This window comes from Gymnoscopelus microlampas (genome assembly GCF_963454915.1).
Source record: "Gymnoscopelus microlampas genome assembly, chromosome: 3".
In the NCBI taxonomy this organism is placed as follows: Eukaryota; Metazoa; Chordata; class Actinopteri; order Myctophiformes; family Myctophidae; genus Gymnoscopelus; species Gymnoscopelus microlampas.
The window spans coordinates 27,284,957-27,305,694 of NC_139940.1; the positions used below are offsets into that span (position 1 = coordinate 27,284,957).

Genomic DNA, 20,738 nt, shown 5'->3' on the forward strand with positions numbered 1-20,738 from the left:
TAGGTCTGGGAAGGCTCCATTTATTTTTCAGTATTTGCTCAGCCAGAGTGCGTAATTTGATTGGTTCTCATATTTGAATGCCCCTGCCTACCAGTCAATCAGCTCACTCAACACAGCCACTAGACGTACCAGGTAGCTAGACTTAATTACTGTAAGTGTGTGTTTGTGTCTGTCGTACTACAATTAGACAATTGGGATTATAAATTACTCTTTAGTGGTAAAGTTGTGAACACAGCAGTGTTTGTCCAGTTTAGATTATTTGTTCCTACTGATCCTACTCTTGGAGATGTTTTTGATCTGGTGGAGGGGCATGTCCACCCGTGAACTCCCGTAATGATCAACTCAACATTTGTTTTTGGGGCGGTGCTTCCAGTGTGACTTAAGTTTCATTTCAAATTAACTTACAGAGTAAGACTGACCTCACAGCCTAAAATGGAAACCTAAACCCTGAAAATAGCAGATCTACAAGTTATTAACCCCTCTCATCACAGTGTTATGAGATTGTAGTTGTACAGTTATTTTCAATGCATGCCACCTTCGTACAAAGGAGTATACATTAACCATAACCTGAACCATTCTTTGTAGGATCTCATTTATATATAAATATTATAATTGTATTGTGAACCCAGTATCATGAATCTTATCTAATTGTGAGTTCAGTGAATCGTTAAATCCCCACCATGTACATGGATCATGATTCAAGCTGGGGGTATCGACCAGCGTAGGATCCTACTGGCAAATCCCCTTAATAATCAGCATATTATGCAGACAAGATCAAAGGAGCCTTCCCAGACACAGTCCAGAGTCATGGTGACCAGGCTAGGAAGCACAACTGCAGCATACCAAACGGCTGTAACGGAAAATTCTAAAATGCTGTATAATAAATACTGTACAACTACCCAGACAAAAAATGTACCCAATGAATTAAAATGTTCATTAAGAGAAGGCCTGAAAAAAAGGTTGATGCAAAACAGATTGGATGCCTGTGTGTTCTTAATGTGTGCGTTTGTGTTTGTGTTGCTAGGCTGGTTGCGTGTGCAATGACTCTCTGATCAGGAACAATACACTCATGGGTCAGCCCACCGAGGGAGCGCTGATCGCCCTGGCCATGAAGGTAGAAACACAAACACCAACACTAATACTTTAGTGCTACTGCACCTGTGAGGACTGTCCATTGAACTTCATTGATTAACCCATTCTATCATGTCATTTTAGATGTCTTTGGCTATTAAAAAATAGCAGAAATACAAGCTCATAGCGCAGCACCGAGTGCCACGCTATGAGCTTGTAGATCTGCTATTTTTGAAAGCTGCGGGTCCGCGGCCAAATACCCGGGGGTCCCTGGAACAACATATTTTGAGATGGGGGTCTGCAGCCAAGTACATATCTACAAATGTTTTCTAAATCCTAACAGTATGTTGCTATATCAGTGGTGCTCCAACTTTTCCATGTCAAGGTCCCCCAAAATGATATGTATTTTATTTGGCCCACGGACCCCCATCTCAAAATATGTTGTTCCAGGGACCCCCAGAAGATTGGAGTAACAAATTTCACTTTAAAACATATATATATTCAAAGATTTGCACAAATGCTCTAAGATTTTTCAAAAAATAGCAGATCTACAAGCTCATAGCGCGGCACACAGAGTGCCGCGCTATGAGCTTGTAGATCTGCTATTTTTGAATAGCCAAAGACATCTTAAAATTACACAGATGCGTTCCCGGTCTTAATGGATTAAACTAATGGGCACAGGTTCTTTATTTCCCTCAGTGATGTCTGGAAGGCAGCCATCGTGCTTTGAACATATTGTTTTCGGCCTTGTTGTAGGTGGTAAAAATTCATGTTTTTTTAGTTGATCCCAGCAAAGAGGAACGTGTAGTCCTTATTAACACTTGTTGCATCATATCACAAAGTGTGAGTGTGAATGTCTCTGCTGAACAAGCAAGACAAGAGCCTCTTGGGAGTGGCTGGCTGCGAGCATGCTGCCATGACAACTGATAATGATCTGCTTTAGATGATTGCCTTGGGTAAAGGCACATCTCGCTTGGAGCCAGGTAACTGTGTTGATAAAACGGACAAACTGGGATGATGTTTGCAAGATGGTTGTAATTTGATACAGTATACACAACATACTGTAGATTACACAGCAAAAACCTGACTGTTAATGTAATTCTAAGTTTGTGTAACCGTTATAATATCAGCTCATTTCAGCTATATTTTCCCTCTTTTACCTGACTGATGTTACTAAATTTTCAATTCAATATTCTCCAGAATTTCATCCACTCACTCTAGAGACATACTGTACACAAAAAAATACATTTCACATGCTACATTCTACTCCACACAACGAGTAAAGAGATACCCCTCTAGTGTCAGAAGTTATCTGTTGATGTAAATGTTGCTGGTTCACATTCTTTGACTGAAAAACCTTGAGCTGAGGTGACTCATTCACCTCCCTCAGCAGTGCCCTTAACAAAGGTACAGTACCAATCCCTGTGACTGTGGGAAGTCACTGAATGTCTGTGGAGTGTATGTTGTGTATAATCTTCCTTCCCCCAGCAACTGCACCAGTCTATTGATTCTTAAATGTTTGTGTGGTTCTGTGTGTGGCTTGGCACTACGCCTAGGGTGACCAGCCTAGGTTTCAATTGCTACTGGAACCACCCTTACAAATAAAATTTACTATGTGCTCACAGTATTGTAAAGTACAAAGGTTAAAGGCGTCCATGGAATTCTTAGGTCATACCTGTGGTCTTATTAGCTGAGCCTGTCTAAATTTGTGTGCATGTGTAATATGATGAAGCATGACGTTTCACATCTATCTATTGTGACTGCTGACACACGTATTTTAAAGGGTGTTTGCTATTTTTACACTTTCTGCAGTGTTTGAGCCCTCTGAACCTCAATGTGGTCAGTATTTCCCATCTATTCAATATAATTTGATTCCAACCAAGTTCTGACTCTTAAGGTCCTTAAAGGACAACTTTGGTTTTTTACAACCAAGGTTTATATTTTAGCTTGTAATTAAAGTAAATAAAAGATGAGTGTTACATTTTTTTAATTTACTGCTTTCTATAGTTTTAGCAATTTTCGCGATATTTTTTACAGTGTGTGTCTAGTGGGCGGGGGCATTCTGTCCGGTGGTTAAATATGTATTTTTTTACACAATAACCCAGCGTTTTCTTTATTAGTATTTACAGAAGCTTGTTTCTAGCCCCCAATAACTCACATCTGGCCATCAAAGACCACAGGACCTTTTTTTATTGTGTAAAAAAGGCATATTTAGCACCGGACAGAATGCCCCCACCCACTGTAAAAAAATATCGTGAAAATTGCTAAAACTATAGAAAGCAGTAAATGAAAAAAAAATAACACTCATCTTTTATTTACTTTAATTACAAGCTAAAATATAAACCTTGGTTGTAAAAAAACAAAGTTGTCCTTTAACCCACTGGGAGAGTGATGAATAAAATATGCGAAAATGTGTCTTGAATGTCATATCAAACTATTACTTTGGTGATGCTCATTCACTACAGGCCCCTCGTTATTTGCGTTTTGTGTGGATGTCCTTGTCAAAAATGAAGTTTAAATTAATGCAAATTATTTGCACAGAATAAACGCCTGTAGCTTTGTCTGTGGATACACAAGGGTGTATCCAGAGTATTTGTTTAGGGTGATCAACGCACTTGCAATTCAGTCCAAGGAAACTGCTCTGAGTTCTACAGTGGAAAGAGAGAACCTCCTCGGTTTACTTCTCCTGAACACAATGCTACACATTGTTCAGAAATGTATACTAGACTCTAGTATACATGCTTTGTAGTAACTACAAAGCACGAAGCTCAAAACAAAAAACTCTGCTTGTTGAAAATGTAAAGTCTGCCATGGGTCCATTAAAGATTGCAATATACCTTTGGGCTTAATCTCTATAGTTACCATATTTTTCAACCTTCAATTTGCATACAGGAATATTTGTCGATATGCTTCTCAGCAATTGCCTTCTTCACATACACATACCGGTACATCTCAAATCTGCAGATTGCCCAATACAACCATACTCTAACTGCTGGTTGTCGAGGGTTAAATGCTTGCTTAATGATAACGAGCTTGATTTATATAGCACTTTTCATACATTGAAATGCAGCTCAAAGTGCTGTACAATACAGCAAAAAATCTAAACGGATGAAAAACAATACAGCAAAAGTCAAACGGATGAAAACGACAACAAAACAGCAGCAACATCTAGGTGCTGACTAATACATATCTGTAAGATGCTAGTTAAAAGCGCAGTTAAAAAGGTGGGTTTTCAGTAGACGCTTAAAGGATCTACACCATGAATTTTAACTTTTTCTTCATTTTTGTGTGTTTTTGGTCTCCCCCACCTCTCTTCTGTTCCAACAAATACCCGACTTCGAGCATGCAGGCTTTCATAGGCTATCTGTGGTTTTTATGTAAATTGGTCTGAAAACAGTCCGTCAGATTTGTTCCCCCACCCTACGTCACGTCTGGGAACGTTTTTCAGTTCTAACCAAAAAAAAAAATCCAAAAAAAATATATATATTTTTTTTCATTTTTTTTTTTTTTTTTAATTTTTCTTATTTTATTTTTTTACTTTTTCCACACAGAACCAGGACATGACATGCATACAAACTGGCTCAATAGCGCCCCGTGCCAAACAGGACAATGTGGTATTGCAGGTGAAAGTGCTTTATAAGCCAGAGAGAAGTTAGTTGGAATGAGTATATCTGAGGCTTGATTTAGGCTCAAACCTTTTGAAAAACGTTTGAGGGACATAAACAATATGATATCAAATATTATTATTATTTTTTAAATTCATGGTGTAGCTCCTTTAAAGATGTTTACAGTGCTTGCCTGCCTGATTTCTTGAGGTAATGTGTTCCACAGATTAGGAGCGTAACTGATGAATGCAGTGTCATCAATTTTCTTCTGGGTGTTATCTGTAATCTCTAATAGACCTGCTGAAGAAGATCTAAGTACTCATGGAAGCCTATATATTTTTAATGAGTCCATGAGATAGGCTGGGCCCATACCATGTAGTCAGTGCTTTAAAAACAAGAAGCAAAATCTTTGTCTACTCTAAATGAAACAGGGAGCCAATGTAAAGTAGCCAAGACTGGGGTGATACAGTATGCTCACGTCTTCTGGTTCTTGTTAGCAGTCTAGCTGCAGAGTTCTGAATTAATTGCAGTCTCTGTAAGGATTTCTTGGCCAGACCAGTAAATAAGGCGTTACAATAGTCCAGCCGACTTGACACAAAAGCATGAATCAGTTTTTCAGCATCATTATGGGATAAAAACGAGCGTACCCCTGCAATGTTTCTAAGGTGAAAGAAGGCTGTCCTGGTCACCTTGCTTATATGGGGGTTAAAATTCATTAAGACCAGCTGAATATTTGGAGAGTGTGTTACTTCATACATTCAGAACCTCCAAGGTGCAATTAAAACTGCCAACATCAAACAAGCTATTACTATTTTGGCCAATACAGCCCTAAATTATTGTTTAACATCTGATGTTTCCTGTATTTACTGTATGGTCCTGCTTTGTCTATTTATAAGATTTTCTCTTGCGTTCTGCATGAATGTGTTTGTGGTTAGTGAGGCACAAAACAGCACTAGAGTAAAAAAGCGATGCTTTTCTTTTCATTTAACCCATTAAGACCGGGAACGTATCTGTGTCATTTTAAATTTCTTTGGCTATTCAAAAATAGCAGATATACAAGCTCATAGCGAGCTTGTAGATCTGCTATTTTTGAAAAATCGTGAAAATGTGTGCAAATCTTCGAATATATATATATATATATTTTTTTTTTCAAAGTGAACATTTGTTACTCAAATCTTTGCTTCTAGGGGTCCCTGGAACAAAATATTTTTAGATGTGGGTCTGCGGCCAAATGCATATCATTTGTGGGGTCCTTGACAGGAAAAAGTTTGAGCACCTCTGATATAGAAACATAAGTATTTTCGGAAAACTGTTAAGATTTAGAAGACATTTGTAGAATCGGCCTCAGGCCTTATGGGTTAACAACTTATGTTTTGGATGTGTGCATTGTGAGATTTTGAAGATGGTAGTGGTGCTTTGGCTCAGCCACAATCTCCCCTGCTCCCTTTGCTCTCCAGATGGGTTTGGAAGGCCTCAAGCAAGAGTATGTGCGTCAGCAAGAGCAACCCTTCACCTCCGAGCAGAAGTGGATGTCCGTCCGCTGTGTTCACCGCACCCAGCAGGTCTGCACCTGATTCTCACCTGCTTTACTTCTCTTCTCAGCTTTGTTTTTGTCCATTTTTATTCAGCAGTGATTGCAGTAGCACAACCTCACCACCACTAGGGAAGATGAAAGATGGATAAGATAGGATAAATGCATGGATACGATAGATGCATACAATGGAAAGATAGATACGATGGATAAGACAGTCCTTTTTTTAAGTCTTTAAAGGAAGCTTTTCATCCTCTCAGTCCCAGACAACATTACAGGCCATTACAGACCATTTAGGTCACATGAATATTGGATGATTTATACCTTTTCCCCACCATCTTCATCCCCTCAGGACAAGCCTGCAGTATATTTCATGAAGGGTGCCTATGAGCAGGTCATCCGTTTGTGCAGCTCATACAACAGTCGTGGAGCTACTCTTCCCCTCAACAACCAGCAAAGGGAGTTCTACCACCAGCAGAAGAGCTACATGGGCACTGCATCACTCAGAGGTAAGCAGCTTTACTTTTGCCAGTGTTTACTTCATACTTTTGCCAGTGTTTACTTTATTGGGGGTTCTGGACTGAAACCCTATTGGTTTTATGCTGCTTTATAATTTTTCTCCTTCTACCTCTATTTTGCATATTTCTATGAAATGTTAAATGGGTGAGACATGACATTTTCGCCAATTATTGGAAGTTGTGTTCATTCCTTGAAAAGTTTATTTGTATAGCACATTTCAGCCAGGTCCTTTAGTATTTAGTATTAACAGTCAAATTAACTTAAATGCTGTCTGTCTTTTATCTTTGTAGTCCTGGCATTTGCATCGGGAACAGAGACGGGCAACCTGACTTTCCTTGGCCTGGTAGGCATCATCGACCCACCTAGGTCAGGGGTCAAAGAAGCAGTGGGTACACTTATCGCCTCTGGAGTGGCCATCAAAATGGTCACTGGAGACTCCCAGGAGACAGCAGTATCCATAGGTGTGTGTGGTCTCAGCTTTTCACTTCTTTTACACATTCAATTCATGTTCATGAAAAACAAAAAACCGAAAAAGTGCAAAGGTGTGTGTGGGTGTGTGTGGTCTCAGCTTTTCACTTCTTTTACACATTCAATTCATGTTCATGAAAAACAAGAAACCGAAAAAGTGTGTGTGTGTGTGTCCAGCGAGTCGTCTAGGTCTGTACACTAAGGGCTCCCAGTCGCTGTCAGGTGAAGAGGTGGATCAGATGGATATCCAGCAGTTATCACAGATTGTCCCCAGGGTAGGCTTCCCTGCTGTCCACCCCACAACCATTTTCTCACTGCACATATCATCAATGTTGATGTTTAAACTGTTCCTCACTGCCCATTAGGGGTAGGGTTAACAGCTAATTGAACTAATCAATGAATATACAAATTAAGGGATAGAATTCATTCATCTATTTTTGGGGTGTGACACATTGTGAGCTTGTACATCAGCTATTTCCATTATTTTTCAATTAATCGAAAAAGTTATTGTCAATAGAATAAACGCTAAGAAAACAATTAATAGTTGCAGCCCTACTGCCCATATCAATGACACATTTAATACATTGAAATCACATTAAAATGCTCAGTATTAATTTAACCCTGAGAGTGTTTTTTTGTTTTACATTTTAGGCTCCAATGCAATTTTACACTGAGGATTTTGCTTTGTAGCTTTTGCATTTTTTGTAAGTTAATTTATTCATAAAGCTATAATAGAATGGCTCTTTAAAGGCTGGGGGTGCTGTAACCGCCTTGGATTTTCTCTCTCCACAGATAGCAGTGTTTTACAGAGCCAGCCCCAGACACAAGCTGAAGATAGTCAAGGTAAGGCATAAGATGATGGCGATAATTAGTTTGTTGAGAAAATATTTTTGCATCTCAGAAGTATCAAATGCATATCTGGTCTGAATTGCACACATAAGGCCCCTGAAAGCTGCACATTAACGCTGCTGCTTTGTCATCTTATGAAGGTTATACTGTTACACACTCTTCTCAAGTTTTCTATTTAAAAAGAGTCATTGTAGGTCTCTGAAAGAGACCCAGAACTTGTAGTTATATCAAGCCATCTTTACATGTGTCACTTTATGATGTGAATGTTTGATTTCACCTGTGATCAACTCCTGCTCTCCCATGTCTATCCAGTCGCTACAGAACATCGGGGCTGTGGTTGCCATGACGGGGGATGGGGTTAATGACGCTGTGGCTCTGAAAGCAGCAGACATCGGTGTGGCGATGGGCCAGTCGGGTACTGACGTCTGCAAAGAGGCAGCAGACATGATCCTTGTCGATGATGACTTTCAGACCATCATGTACGTGTAGTGATGCGTTGTATGGGGACCGAACCTTGAAATGAAATAACTGTGTATAACATGTTCCGTTTTCCAGGCCTAGAAATACTTTTCATAATGTGTGCATTCAGAAATATGCTCTGGTGTTGACGTTATAGAGTGCTCTGATGTGTTAATTTATGAATGGTCAGAACAGATACTCATTATTCATAAGTTGCCATTTTCATCTCTTGAAAATTAATTAAATTCATCCCATGTTCAGTATAACCTTGAATAGTACCTATTTTGTTAAAGGTAGGTTTCCAAACAAGCTGCAACCAACACATTTTGTAATGACTTCCACCTCCATTGTTCAGATACTCGGAACCATAGATATAGAAACCTAGATACCTCATTGGCCGCTGCAGTTCGTTGGAGCGACCTGTATCACGATCGCCATATTAGAGGCGGCACGCTGCCACTCAAAGTGACTACCGGCCAATCACAGCGCGTCTTTTCCAGGTCTTGTCAGAATCTAGTTGTCCTGCCCCCACCTGCCTCTGATTGGCCTACCGAACGCCCCCTTCTGTGACACACGCGGAAGCTTCCCGCTTGCCTCGCAGAAGCGGAAGGGCCATAGACATATAAAGGTAGACGCCTCCTCTGGCTCTGAAGCGTCTGTATGGCGGGCGCGCTTCCGCTTCCGGGGGGGGCAGCTGGAAATTTCCGCGTGCGTCACAGAAGGGGGCGTTCAGTAGGCCAATCAGAGGCAGGTGAGGGTGGGACAACTAGATTCTGACAAGTCCTGGAAAAGACGTACGGTGATTAACAGGAATTTCATGTCTAATCGTTTCTTTTGCAAACATGTAATAGGAATCATAGGCTCAATTTGACGAGTTCATGCTTTGATTGCTGACTGTAAATTTGTTTAAATTAGCTTTTCTGTTTTTATATTTGCTCTGTGCTGTTGAAAATCCTGATGCTTGTCTTTAAAATGTAGTTTAATGTGTACATCACAGACAAGTCATTGGAGAACATTGTCTTTATTTTGTACGTCCTTGTGGTTTGTTCTCAGGTCTGCCATAGAGGAAGGTAAAGGGATATACAACAACATCAAAAACTTTGTTCGCTTCCAGCTGAGCACGTGAGTAACAATTGGAATGAAGTTGATCATATTTACTGTTTTATTTCCTTTTAATAGACAATGGGTGGGTTTACACAGTCAGGTCAGTTTTCGTTAATTTTGTGTTTGTCAAAAATCTAGCATTCATTACCACTTTGTGGCAAATCCCACCCACTCAGAGTACGTCAAGCAGGCTATAAAACAAATGTCAAGAATCATGTGTAAATACTTAATTACCAAAGTTTGCTTTTGGTAGTGACCTAACACTTCTTCCTCCTAATCCCTAATGCATTCTGGCCCTCTGGTGGTCAACAGGAGTATCGCAGCACTGACACTGATTTCCCTGGCAACACTGATGAACTTCCCTAACCCTCTGAATGCCATGCAGATCCTGTGGATCAACATCATTATGGATGGACCTCCAGCCCAAAGGTACAGTAACAGTAACATGGATTTTACTGCAATGGAAAGACTTTGTCTCAGAAATTAAATGTATGTAGAATGCTCTTATTATCAATACTGTTTACATTTTAAAATATTGTTGCTTTTTGATGACAATCTTACATGGAATTGTGCTTTGCATGATTTTAATGGACCCAAGGGTCATTAGTTTCTTGCTGCTACATCATTTGGAGGCACGGTTCTATTATATATATATATATATATTTTTTTTTTACTTTCTGGCTGGTAAAATAAGAGAAGATCATTAATAGAAAATAAAAAATAAAATGAATACATAAAAAAATACACTGGTGGCTTTAGCCAATGGGCAAAACCTTGGTGTATGTGCTCTGGAATGGAAAAATACGCCAAGAACCTGGCTGAAGGCCAATGCACAACTTAAGTATCTTAGCAACAGGTGCATAAGAAAATGGGTCCAAACTTGAAAAGAGAGAGAGCGCGCGCAAGCTGTCATGAACTACTTTCATTATTTTAAAATTACCCCAAGAAAAAAAACATGAATTCCATTTATATATGCGTTAAGAGGTTTCCACCAGTGTTTTATAGATACACCTTTATTTTTGCCTGGAGGGAAAATCAGGTGTCATAGACGCAATGGATATTGAGTGATATAAGTCCTGTTCCTTAGTTTGGGGGTTGAACCTGTGGACAGAGACGTGATCCGAAAGCCTCCTCGTAACGTCAGAGACAGCATCATCACCCGCAGTCTGCTCATCAAAGTTCTGGTCTCAGCACTCATCATTGTCTGTGGAACACTGTTTGTCTTCTGGAGAGAGGTGAGCTCTTTCTTAACTGAAACCTCTGGAACATTTGTGACGATTTAGCTTGTCGTCTTCTTTGATTGAATTATTTGCATATTTATTTGATTTGATAAATATTAAGCTGCATTGATATTGGGATTTGCCAAATCGTCTCTTCCGATTAAAACACTGACAAAAATCTACAGTGCTCTACCTGATAGGAATTTAAATATTTGAAAATACAGTATATGGTGCTTGTTTAGTGATGGAGTGGTTATTTTAGTCTTTTAACTTAAACCATTATCAGAAGGATACACTGTTTGACCATTTTTGAGTGGTGCCAACCACTCCTATACGTGACTTTGTCCGTGTCCGTGTGTGTGTGTGTGTGTGTGTGTGTGTGTGTGTGTGTGTCTGTCTGTCTGTATGTATGTTTGAGCACGAACTCAGCATGACCTCAACAGCTGCGGCTGATTGCAACACAAAGATGCAACCAGTTACACACAAACAGGAGTGCAACACACACACGCACACACACACACACACACGCACACACACACACTTTTGAGTAAAAATACTTAAAATGAGTAAAAACACGTAAAAGATGTTAAAATGAGTAAAAACACGTAAAGGCACCACTCTCTTCACACTGGGTGTGATTTTTGTTGTCTTTTCTGTTTCTGTTGTGTTGTAGCTCCGGGACAACGTCATCACTCCACGAGACACCACCATGACATTCACCTGCTTTGTGTTCTTTGACATGTTCAATGCTCTCAGTTCCCGCTCACAGGTACGATACACAATCGTGACCGTACACTAAAACCACTTAAAGCCTCCTCAGCTGTTAATGAGACAATATTCAAACTATTAACCTGGATGTATTTATTTGTTTGGAAAATGTAGGAAAACCAGAATTTCTTTTGAATTCTATGTGAGCTGCAGCAACATTGTATTGGGGCCTCAATGGTCCACTGAGGCGTGTTCAGAATCTATGGGCGTGTATCAGAGTCAAATATTAGAACACCTTTCTCTGGGTTAATGGATTTGAGTATTTTGAGTATCAGAATGCTTCTGTTGCCCCAATACCAAACCCCAAAACAGGTAAATTGGGCACCCAGCTTTAACACACATCCTTTACCTATTTCTCAGACCCGTATGGTACATGAAATGGGTCTGTGCAGTAACCGGATGTTCTGCTACGCCGTGCTGGGCTCCATTATGGGACAACTGTTGGTCATCTACTTTCCTCCTCTCCAGAGTGTCTTCCAGACTGAGAGCCTGAGCTTTTTTGGTAAGAGCTAAGCCTAGAAACTATTCAACTTTTGGATGTTTAGGAGCACATTCTATTTCTCCATCTTGCAAGTACGTTTTTTTTTTTTACAGCATACTACAGTGGCTAGTGTTGTCGCATTTGGCTGTCAAACTAAGTTTTAAAAAAATTGTAAAGACTTTATATATTGTAGACGAGAAAATATTTACTAGCATGTGGTCAATAATGTCAAGTCCTGTTTAGATTGTTATGTTCCTTTTCCATACATACAGTCCCAGCTCGCCACACCACTACATTACTCGGTTTACTTCGCTTTTCCACTGTACTGGACTGATATGGGCCCCCCTCTTTGTAGCCCCTCCTCCCAGAGGTGATGGTCATCAAGCGCCGCAACCATGAAAACTGTTCTCCGTGGTCTTTGCATTGCTAGTGAGGATTCTCTCACCAATAAATAGTATGCAGCGTTTCACGTCACCATTCGGTGTAGATTCAGAACTGCTTGGCTTACATGGAACTTTGGATGTGACGGCACACAAAAAAAAAAAGTATGCCTGTCTGCAGACTGGAATGAAGCCCCCAATATTGCTTTAGCCCAGACGTTTATTGTCAAAAATTGGAGTACAAATTATAATTTAAAATGTACAATATACAATAAACAACCGCTGATGGATGGAGTTGGGTGCTAAAAGCTGTGCAAATGTGAAGACCTAATTGGTTGAAGCTTTGTTTTCATAAAGTACTGGGAGCTTAATGCATTCTTGGGGGAAGATGACTGTTGTGTGGACAGATTTCTCTGCGGCTGGATGTGCACAACTTCTACTTATGTGAGATGAAGGACATTTTTTTAACTCTTCTCTCCCCTATCTGCATCTCTTTTCCTTCAGACCTGCTGTTCCTAGTGGCCCTCACCTCATCTGTCTGTGTCGTCTCTGAGGCTATCAAGAAGGTAGAGAGGTGGAGAGGAGCAGAGAGGACAACTGGCATGGCCATAGAGTCCTTCCACGAAGTATGACGCACAAGGACCTCCAGGCCAAAGGACAATAGAGGTTTTGGGCAATGACTGGTGGAGTTAAGATGTAAAGACAAAGGGGATTGATTGATGGAGATGAGGATGGTAGTGGTTGGGGACTGCACTGAGTCTGGGATAACAACCGGCAACCACTAACTGAGGCTGCTGGGAAGCTGAAAAAGATCCATGTTTGTCACTGACAGGGGCCCCCTGACCCAGCAGAGGTTTTTGTTGGGCACTGGACATGGCTCTTGGCCCCCAGGCTATGGATACTGGAGCTGGATTTGCCAGACAGATGTGGGAGGACAGTGTAGTTGCTGAGAGAGCTCGCTGTAGACTTGGTACTCAGCCCAGTGGACGACTCTGTTACAGCTCAACGCACCATCTATCCATGTCTTTTGTTTGACTTGTGCTCTCTTTGCCCCTCTTGTCTGGCTTAAGTGAAGGTACCAGACCATAGCTTTGTGGAAGATTGGCACTGGCCTTCCTGCATTCCAGCTTTTAACTTCCTAGTTAATCTTCCTGTTATCAAGGAATCATGCAGGCTAAATTTGAAAGAGTCATGGCTTGAAATGTGTGCAATCCTTCTTTTCAATGTTTTGTTTTGGTATTATAGTTAAGGAGGTGTTGACCACTACACAGCCTGCTTTGTGTGGTTGAATATAATGGTAAATTATTTGCAATGGGTGGAATACTTTTAACTCTTATACAAGTGAATATACAGCATTTTCTGTGGTCTATTAGATCTTCTGGTTAATTCTAAGCACATTGTTTAAGGAATTAAAAGAAACCATGGTTTGGTTTATACGGACGATAGCAAATGTTATTATTATTGTTATTATTATTATTTTAATCATAAAGTGAGTTTTTTTCTCACATGTCATGTTTAGGCTTCATTGCACTTACTATGATTCCAAATGCATAATGCTCCTCTGTGAGCAAGTGATAAAAAGAAAGAAAAAACAGGGAGTGCAGTGCCATGCTGTCCTAAGAGTTCGGAAAATTAACACCAGCCAACAGCCAAATCATTGCAAACATGTGTCTGTGGCTAATTTACTCTGCAAGAGACAGACAGTTATGTGTCTAAGAATTTGGCAGGTGCAATTGATTTTGTGGCTGTTGAATGAATCAGCCTTTGGGCTTGGTGTTAGATTCTTGTCCTGCATCCTGATGCAAACTATTCTTTCATTTTAAATGTGGAATTAGTCCTCAAAAACCGCAACAATCTGTTCTCAGAACAGGACAGCACTGATATGGTAGCTTCAGGGTACCATGTGGACACCTTTATTATGGCTTTCTCTCATTCTCTCTTTCTGTGCCTTAGAAAAGTAATTACTTTTTCCTTAACTTTACATCACTGGACAAAAACACATCTTCACTCAAGTGTTAACTAAATGTTCAGGAGGTGCAACACTTGAAGGGGGGAAAGAATCAACCCATATCGGCCTCATCCAAATTAAATGGACATTTTCGGTTCAAACATTCAGTTCCTTACAGATGATTGATACATTTACCCATATGTTCTGTCGACAGTTATATCCCTACTTTTATTTATTTTTAAACAGGATGTGTGGTGCTTTATGAGAAATGTTATCGTGCAGTCTTACTGGCACATAACTGTAGTTTTTGTTACTTCCCCAGCCTACACTGGCCATGGTACAATGCTCTTAGATTGCACAAAAATGTCTGTACTGATAGAGCAAATTAAAACTGGAGTAGAAATATAAAGTAGGGCTACTTTTTCCTATTATAAACTTTGAAAGTAAAGTATAATCTTCATAATACTAAGTATCTCTTTCTTATCCCTGTACTTCCTGTGTTTTTGAGGCCTATTCCACTTCCTGTGTCCAGGTTTCTTCCAGATGTACAGTTATTAAGTTTTCACACCATCCAGAAACCAGCCACCCAAGATTGACTGGAATTCCTCTTCCTCACTTTTCAGAACAAACTTTTCCATCAATTTTGGATATGATGGAAGATACTAGGTACTGTATGTAAACTTGTACAGTCTACACTGTAATATAAGTGCAAATATGTCTCAGTCTTAATGACATTCATATGCGCTTGCTATATAAATGATGCTTACTGTATCTTGTGTATCGGGGCCAAACATGATTGACATAAAGTCTTTTCTCTAGATACAATTGTGTTCTGCATTAGGGAGCAAATGGGCCTTGTTTACCGAGTTAGCATTGAGTTTTGCTCCCGCTAGGCATAAGTTAGGAAGCAGTAGCTTCAAATGCCTGCAGCAAAATGCTGTTTATATTTTGGCTATGATTGGTAAATTTGTTTACTTTACCAGGCACATTGGGAGAACTGGTGAAGTTTACCAGCCACCACAATATGATATATTCCTGTCTGCAATTTCATATTAGATTTCTGTTATAGTATTAAATTGTTACTGTCGGGTGAAAACCTTGTATGTCCAAAACCGTTAATTTATTATTAAACATTTTTAAATGGTGAAAATGGCCACCTACAAGCTCACAACACATCACATCGTAATGCGTTGTGAGCTTGTTGGCTATTTGTACTACTTTTGTGCAGCACTCTTGTATGATGGTAGTTGGTATTAATTTATGAAAAAGCATAAGTTGAAATATATACAAGGTTTTTGCCCGACAGCAACTAAATGCAAAGCTATCCCCTTGGCCAGCTGTATTTCTTTGTGAAATTGCTATCGGTAAAGCAACAGAGATCCTTGTCGCCTGGCATTTGGTTTTATAATGCAATATTGGGTCATGGGTGGGATGGCCGACATGGAAGGATTTTAACTGAACTGGAATGCTAAGTAGAGTGGGACTACCAGCCACAGTCAAATGCTGCAAATTTTGCTGTGGCTAGTAAGATTGTCTATACTCTACCAGCCACTGCGGTAGATGACAAGCTATACTGCTCTGTTCTAAAAGTCATGTTTTCTTGTTTTTCGGGCTATTTGAGTTATTGGAAGCACCTTGCCACTTTGGCTGGTGGAAGACAGTTTCTCCTGTTTGAGTTGAGTTTCTCTTTCCCTTTTCTTTCTGAGTCAGCTACTGCTTTGGTCTCATGCTACTAGGCGTGGACATTAGTCAAATGATGAACTCACTCTCTTTATAATATTTTATTTATAATTTGTGTGTGCAGCACAGCGGAAGTTAATACTTTGTCACTGGATGAAAATGTATATTAAAATTTTCTATGAATCTTTTAAAAAACGGCCTGATATGTTTTTTTAATTATCATTGAAATATTACATTTAAACTTACATTATGAAATGGAAATACAAATAAAGTGTCTTATTCATTCATAAAATTTTACTGATGCGTGCCTTTAACTGCTACGTTCTAATTATTTTATGTATACGTCATCGCACAATGGTGTCATGCAACAAAAATAGATCTACACGCTCACAACGCATCACATCAAATACAACAAATACAAGTTATACAACAATACCCAAAGATATTTAAAAATACTAAAAATATTGATTTGGCATGTCAAGAGAATCAGGTACCCAGATTGATACCCAGCACAGAATCATCTGTAGCACAAATCTTGTTGAAGATACAAGTTCTGAACAGGCATCACATGTGGTGGAGGAACGGAAGTAGATGTGTGAAGAATAAACATTCCTAACAACGAATCCCAGCCTGGGTATTCCTCTAGGGCAGGGGTTCTCAAACTTTTTTATACCATGCTGTTTCTCGGTCGGTGTTGGAGGCGGAGCTGTCAGCTGTGTGTGTGTGTAGTGGCCGTCATCTTCACGTTGCTCTGGTCGCGATGACCTCACTTTTCTTTTTTTAAATAAAATAAATTCTTATTTTTTTGGTTGCCAATGCACACCTTCCTGCGACCCCACTTTGGGTCGCAACCCATAGTTTGAGAACCGCTGCTCTAGGGACACTGTGTTGCCCCTCCTTCCATCTTTTTCCAGGTCGTCTTCCGGGAGCTGCAGGGCATCCAGGTGGGCAGCCAGGTCATCTACTGGCTGGTGCTGCCTTAGAGCTGCTCCACTCCTCCTGGTTGGCGAGGTGGACACAACATCCTGAGACTGGAGCACAGCAGTAAGCAAGTCCTTGTAGAGTTGCCTGCTGGTCTCCTTCTGCAAAAGCAGCTCAGAGTCCACCCCCTTCCTCAGCCTATGCACCAGGTAGTGGACCAGTGTTCCCTTGTACAACCTGGTCATCACCAGAAATGAAAGGTTAGACACATCAGAGCATCAGCAAAAGCAAAATAGATTAAGTTTATCCCCATGTCAACAGTTTTTCTCAAGTGCAACAGAATAAGGCATCCAAATATGATTGAAATATTATGGCAATCCTACGATATCATATATTTGTCAATATCATGCAGCTCTAGGCTCTACTCCTTATTATTGGTTGGTTGTAACTTTGGCAATCAATGAACTGAAGCATATTTTACTGCTGCTCTCATTCTGCACCATAAAGGAAAGGAATGAAACTGCACAACTTCAATCTAGGAGCCTCTCAAACTTGATTGACAAGGCCTATTGGTTGATACAGTTAGCACAACAAAATCCTCAGTGTTCATTTAACTGTAGTGTAACAATAGTCCTGTAAGGATGCCTTACCATGCAATTCGAGGCTCTTGTAGAGGAAAACATAGCAGCTGGTTGAGGTGAATGCTGTCTTTAAAGCAGATCTGCCATTGGTTGTAGGCATGAGTCACATCAAAGTCCTTTTTGGGCCGTTCATGTACGTCCATTTTGATCTCTCCCGTCACATCTACAACACACACACACACACACACACACACACACACACACACACACACACACACACACACACACACACACACACACACACACAACCATTTTGAATTGCCAATGCCATGTAAGGTGTACTGCTTGGAAAGGATATCCAAAAGGTTTTGGAGATCAAAGATTCAACAATTTTCCACCATTCCATGTTGAACGTAGCTGTTTTAGCTGTATTATATGAAATAATCAAAGCAAGATGGGCTTCAAGTAAGTTATTCAACAAAAACAAAACGTTTGCGTAATACTGATTAATGAACATTTGTCATGGAAATTGTGCTATATCATTATCATGGAATAGTAGTTCTCTTGCTGTTCTTAACAGTCCTACCTCGTTGTCTGTTGATTTCTCCAGCCACCATCCCAAGCAGCAGAGCCTGAATGACCTTCTCATCAGGGGGAGGACTGCTGTGCTGCAACCAGTAGCAAGTGGCAGCGACTGGCAGGCGCAGGTTGGGTGGCACTCCACTCAAAGTGTTTTGGCTCACCCCAAGCGTCTCCAAAAATACCCGTTCAAGAACGGACTGCTCAGCCTGTTAATGCAGGAGTAAGGTTAGTAGGTCGTTTTTCATTAGTTTTTTTTTATTTTTATTCGGCTTTGGCTTCTTTCTAAATGTTTTTCTTTTTTTCAGTTTAGTTTGATTTTGTTTTGACTAGTTTAATTTAGTTTATTCTTTTAGTTTTGAAGGCTTAGTTTTAGTTTAGTTTTTATTAGTTTCAGTTTTAGTGTTAGTTTTAGGTTGTATATGGATTAGTCAGGGGCGGGATTTAACAATAGCAAAAATAGCAGATCTACAAACTCACAACGCATTGCATCACAGCGTGTTGTGAGCTTTTGGATCTGCTATTATTTTATTTTTTCTTGAATTGGCATATCTAGAATATTTAATAAAATATGAATAATTTGTTGGTGTGATTACAATGATATTTTGTCTGTATGGTATGTTAATACGATATAACTTATACAATTAGGATAACTGCATTTGTATCTTTAGACATTTAGATCCTGTGTCTGGTTTGACATGAGTGGTTGACAAGTGGTAGGCCTACTGCCTGAAGGTCAAATTTCAATTTCTCCCCTGAGCAAGCAGACAGGCTCAATTGGCTCAGTGGTTAAATAATAAATAATTATACATAAATAACCGGGGTAGAGCAGGATAATTACAGAAGGTAGCTGTAACTATGTCTTTCCAATTTTAGTCTGAATTATTTTGTTAGTTTTAGTTAGGCTAACGACTGTATAATAACACTGATAAACAGATAAAGCTCACAAAACGTGCATTGAAACATAAAAATACCTAAATAAAGCATGTACTGTTGGAATTTAACATTATTATATCTTACCTGATGCAGTAAGTCAATTTGAATTTTATTAGCATCTCCATGGACGATTGGTTGGACCATGATCTTGGACAGCTGGGTGCCCTCTCTGTCCCATTCCTCCACTCTGGTTCTTGTCTTACTACCTAACAACAGCCCGTACATCACCTGTCGGATAGGCCGAGAAGTAATATTGGCGCTTGGCAGGTGGGCGTGGTCCACCTGGCTAGGCTGGACCAGTCTTCCGAGCAGCAGCACGTCCAGAATGTCGGAGGTCAACCGGCCCTGGGTCAAAGGAAGGCGAGCCCAGTCGGGGACTATGCCCACCATCTCTGGTTCGAGATCCAGCGCTGTACCGTCGTTGAAGAACCGGGGAAGGCAGGTTGGAGGGAACTGGTACTCCTTCATTCCCAGAGTCAAGGCCTGTAGGACCTCAGCCTCTCTTTGTCTGCTCAAGCCACCCATTAGCCCCAGCACCGCCTTCAAAGCATCATCGGGACTCTGAAAGTCCTTCAGCCATCGCATTATCCCATCAAAACGGCTCATGGTCTTTCTTCCAGATGGCCAGCGTATTAACAGGCCCATTTCACGCAGCTTGACATAGTCGTTGCCGGCCAGTGCAGCCATGAGAGGCAGGAGTTGGAGTTTAATATTGAAATAGACGCAGAAGCAGGATATGGAGTAGTATTTGCAGGGAATATAGCTCTGTCCCCCGCTCTGTGACACCGCGTCCCACTTGAAGTGTGAGATGTTCAGAAATCCCCCAGGGAGGTCAAAGACATAGAAGTCACTGTCGTTGCTCAATACCGGGCACCTCCACTCTCTAGCCAAGGAGGCGATTTGGCTGTCAGCCTCTCCAAAGCACTGTGCGAATGGCACCTTCAGGTTGGTCAGCGTCTGTTTGAGCACCAACTTAACCAGGGTTGGCAGGATGTTCCCCTTACCACCCATAGCTGCAATCTGGGCTTTCTTGATCTTCTCTTTAGCTCGTTTCATCAGGGTGTCATATTTTATATCGGAGCAGTCTGACCCCCCATCGAGTACTACATAAGGTTCAATCCCACAGTCTCTCAGAGCCTTGACAAACTTTGTAATAAGGTCCTCAAATGCATCATACTCTCCACCATGGTTCTGTTCCAAGCCAGTGTTAAAATAGAGCAAATAATACAAGTTACAGCCGTCAATAACAAGCTTACTGTTTCTGAAACTAATATCTCTAACTATCTTACTGTTGTTCTCGATGAAGGTAGACAAGCCCTGGACCCCCATTGTGAGTTCAGATTCTGTGCCTGTTGTCCAGTGGAACAGAGTGTTATGCAGTGGAACTGAGTGATGCCTGTATTTATAGCAAGTTGAGTTTTCTTTTCCTTGAGTCTCATTTTCCTTACTGATGTGTTGAATAGTTAAATAGGCTAAAACAAAGTCCAGAAATGTTGTCACATTGTACTTTGCATTTAGGGTGTGGGGAGATAAGGCTTTATACATAGTTGATGATAGTGCCAATACCTTCCACACATGCAGTAAGGACTCATGCAATTATCAGAAATAGACTCTGTGGGTCACACTTTGTTTGAGCAT

The 20,738-nt window shown here is 40.4% G+C and overlaps 2 protein-coding genes across 4 annotated transcripts in view; one reads left to right on the forward strand and one right to left on the reverse strand.

Annotated features, from left to right (window-relative positions):
• The window catches only part of atp2c1 (ATPase secretory pathway Ca2+ transporting 1), a 35,487-nt gene extending 20,849 nt beyond the window's left edge, over window positions 1-14,638 (forward strand). For all 3 annotated transcript variants that reach the window (XM_084053800.1, XM_084053801.1, XM_084053799.1), the window contains 13 exons: window positions 1,025-1,114; window positions 6,134-6,238; window positions 6,560-6,716; window positions 7,017-7,187; window positions 7,372-7,469; window positions 7,987-8,037; window positions 8,356-8,522; window positions 9,556-9,624; window positions 9,919-10,035; window positions 10,694-10,841; window positions 11,500-11,595; window positions 11,955-12,096; window positions 12,960-14,638. In XM_084053800.1, coding sequence (XP_083909926.1) covers window positions 1,025-1,114; window positions 6,134-6,238; window positions 6,560-6,716; window positions 7,017-7,187; window positions 7,372-7,469; window positions 7,987-8,037; window positions 8,356-8,522; window positions 9,556-9,624; window positions 9,919-10,035; window positions 10,694-10,841; window positions 11,500-11,595; window positions 11,955-12,096; window positions 12,960-13,087 — 1,539 coding nt within the window. In that variant the 3' untranslated portion in view covers window positions 13,088-14,638. The remainder of the gene's footprint in view (window positions 1-1,024; window positions 1,115-6,133; window positions 6,239-6,559; window positions 6,717-7,016; window positions 7,188-7,371; window positions 7,470-7,986; window positions 8,038-8,355; window positions 8,523-9,555; window positions 9,625-9,918; window positions 10,036-10,693; window positions 10,842-11,499; window positions 11,596-11,954; window positions 12,097-12,959) is intronic.
• A 2,033-nt stretch (window positions 14,639-16,671) lies between these two features.
• Window positions 16,672-20,479, reverse strand: LOC311041672 (single-strand DNA endonuclease ASTE1-like). The gene is made up of 4 exons (XM_084052154.1): window positions 19,185-20,479; window positions 18,172-18,373; window positions 17,655-17,808; window positions 16,672-17,241 (listed from the first exon to the last, which is right to left on the reverse strand). Exons 1-4 carry the CDS (start codon window positions 20,427-20,429, stop codon window positions 16,881-16,883), a joined length of 1,962 nt encoding a protein of 653 aa, XP_083908280.1. The 5' UTR covers window positions 20,430-20,479; the 3' UTR covers window positions 16,672-16,880.
• Window positions 20,480-20,738: the final 259 nt, after the last annotated feature.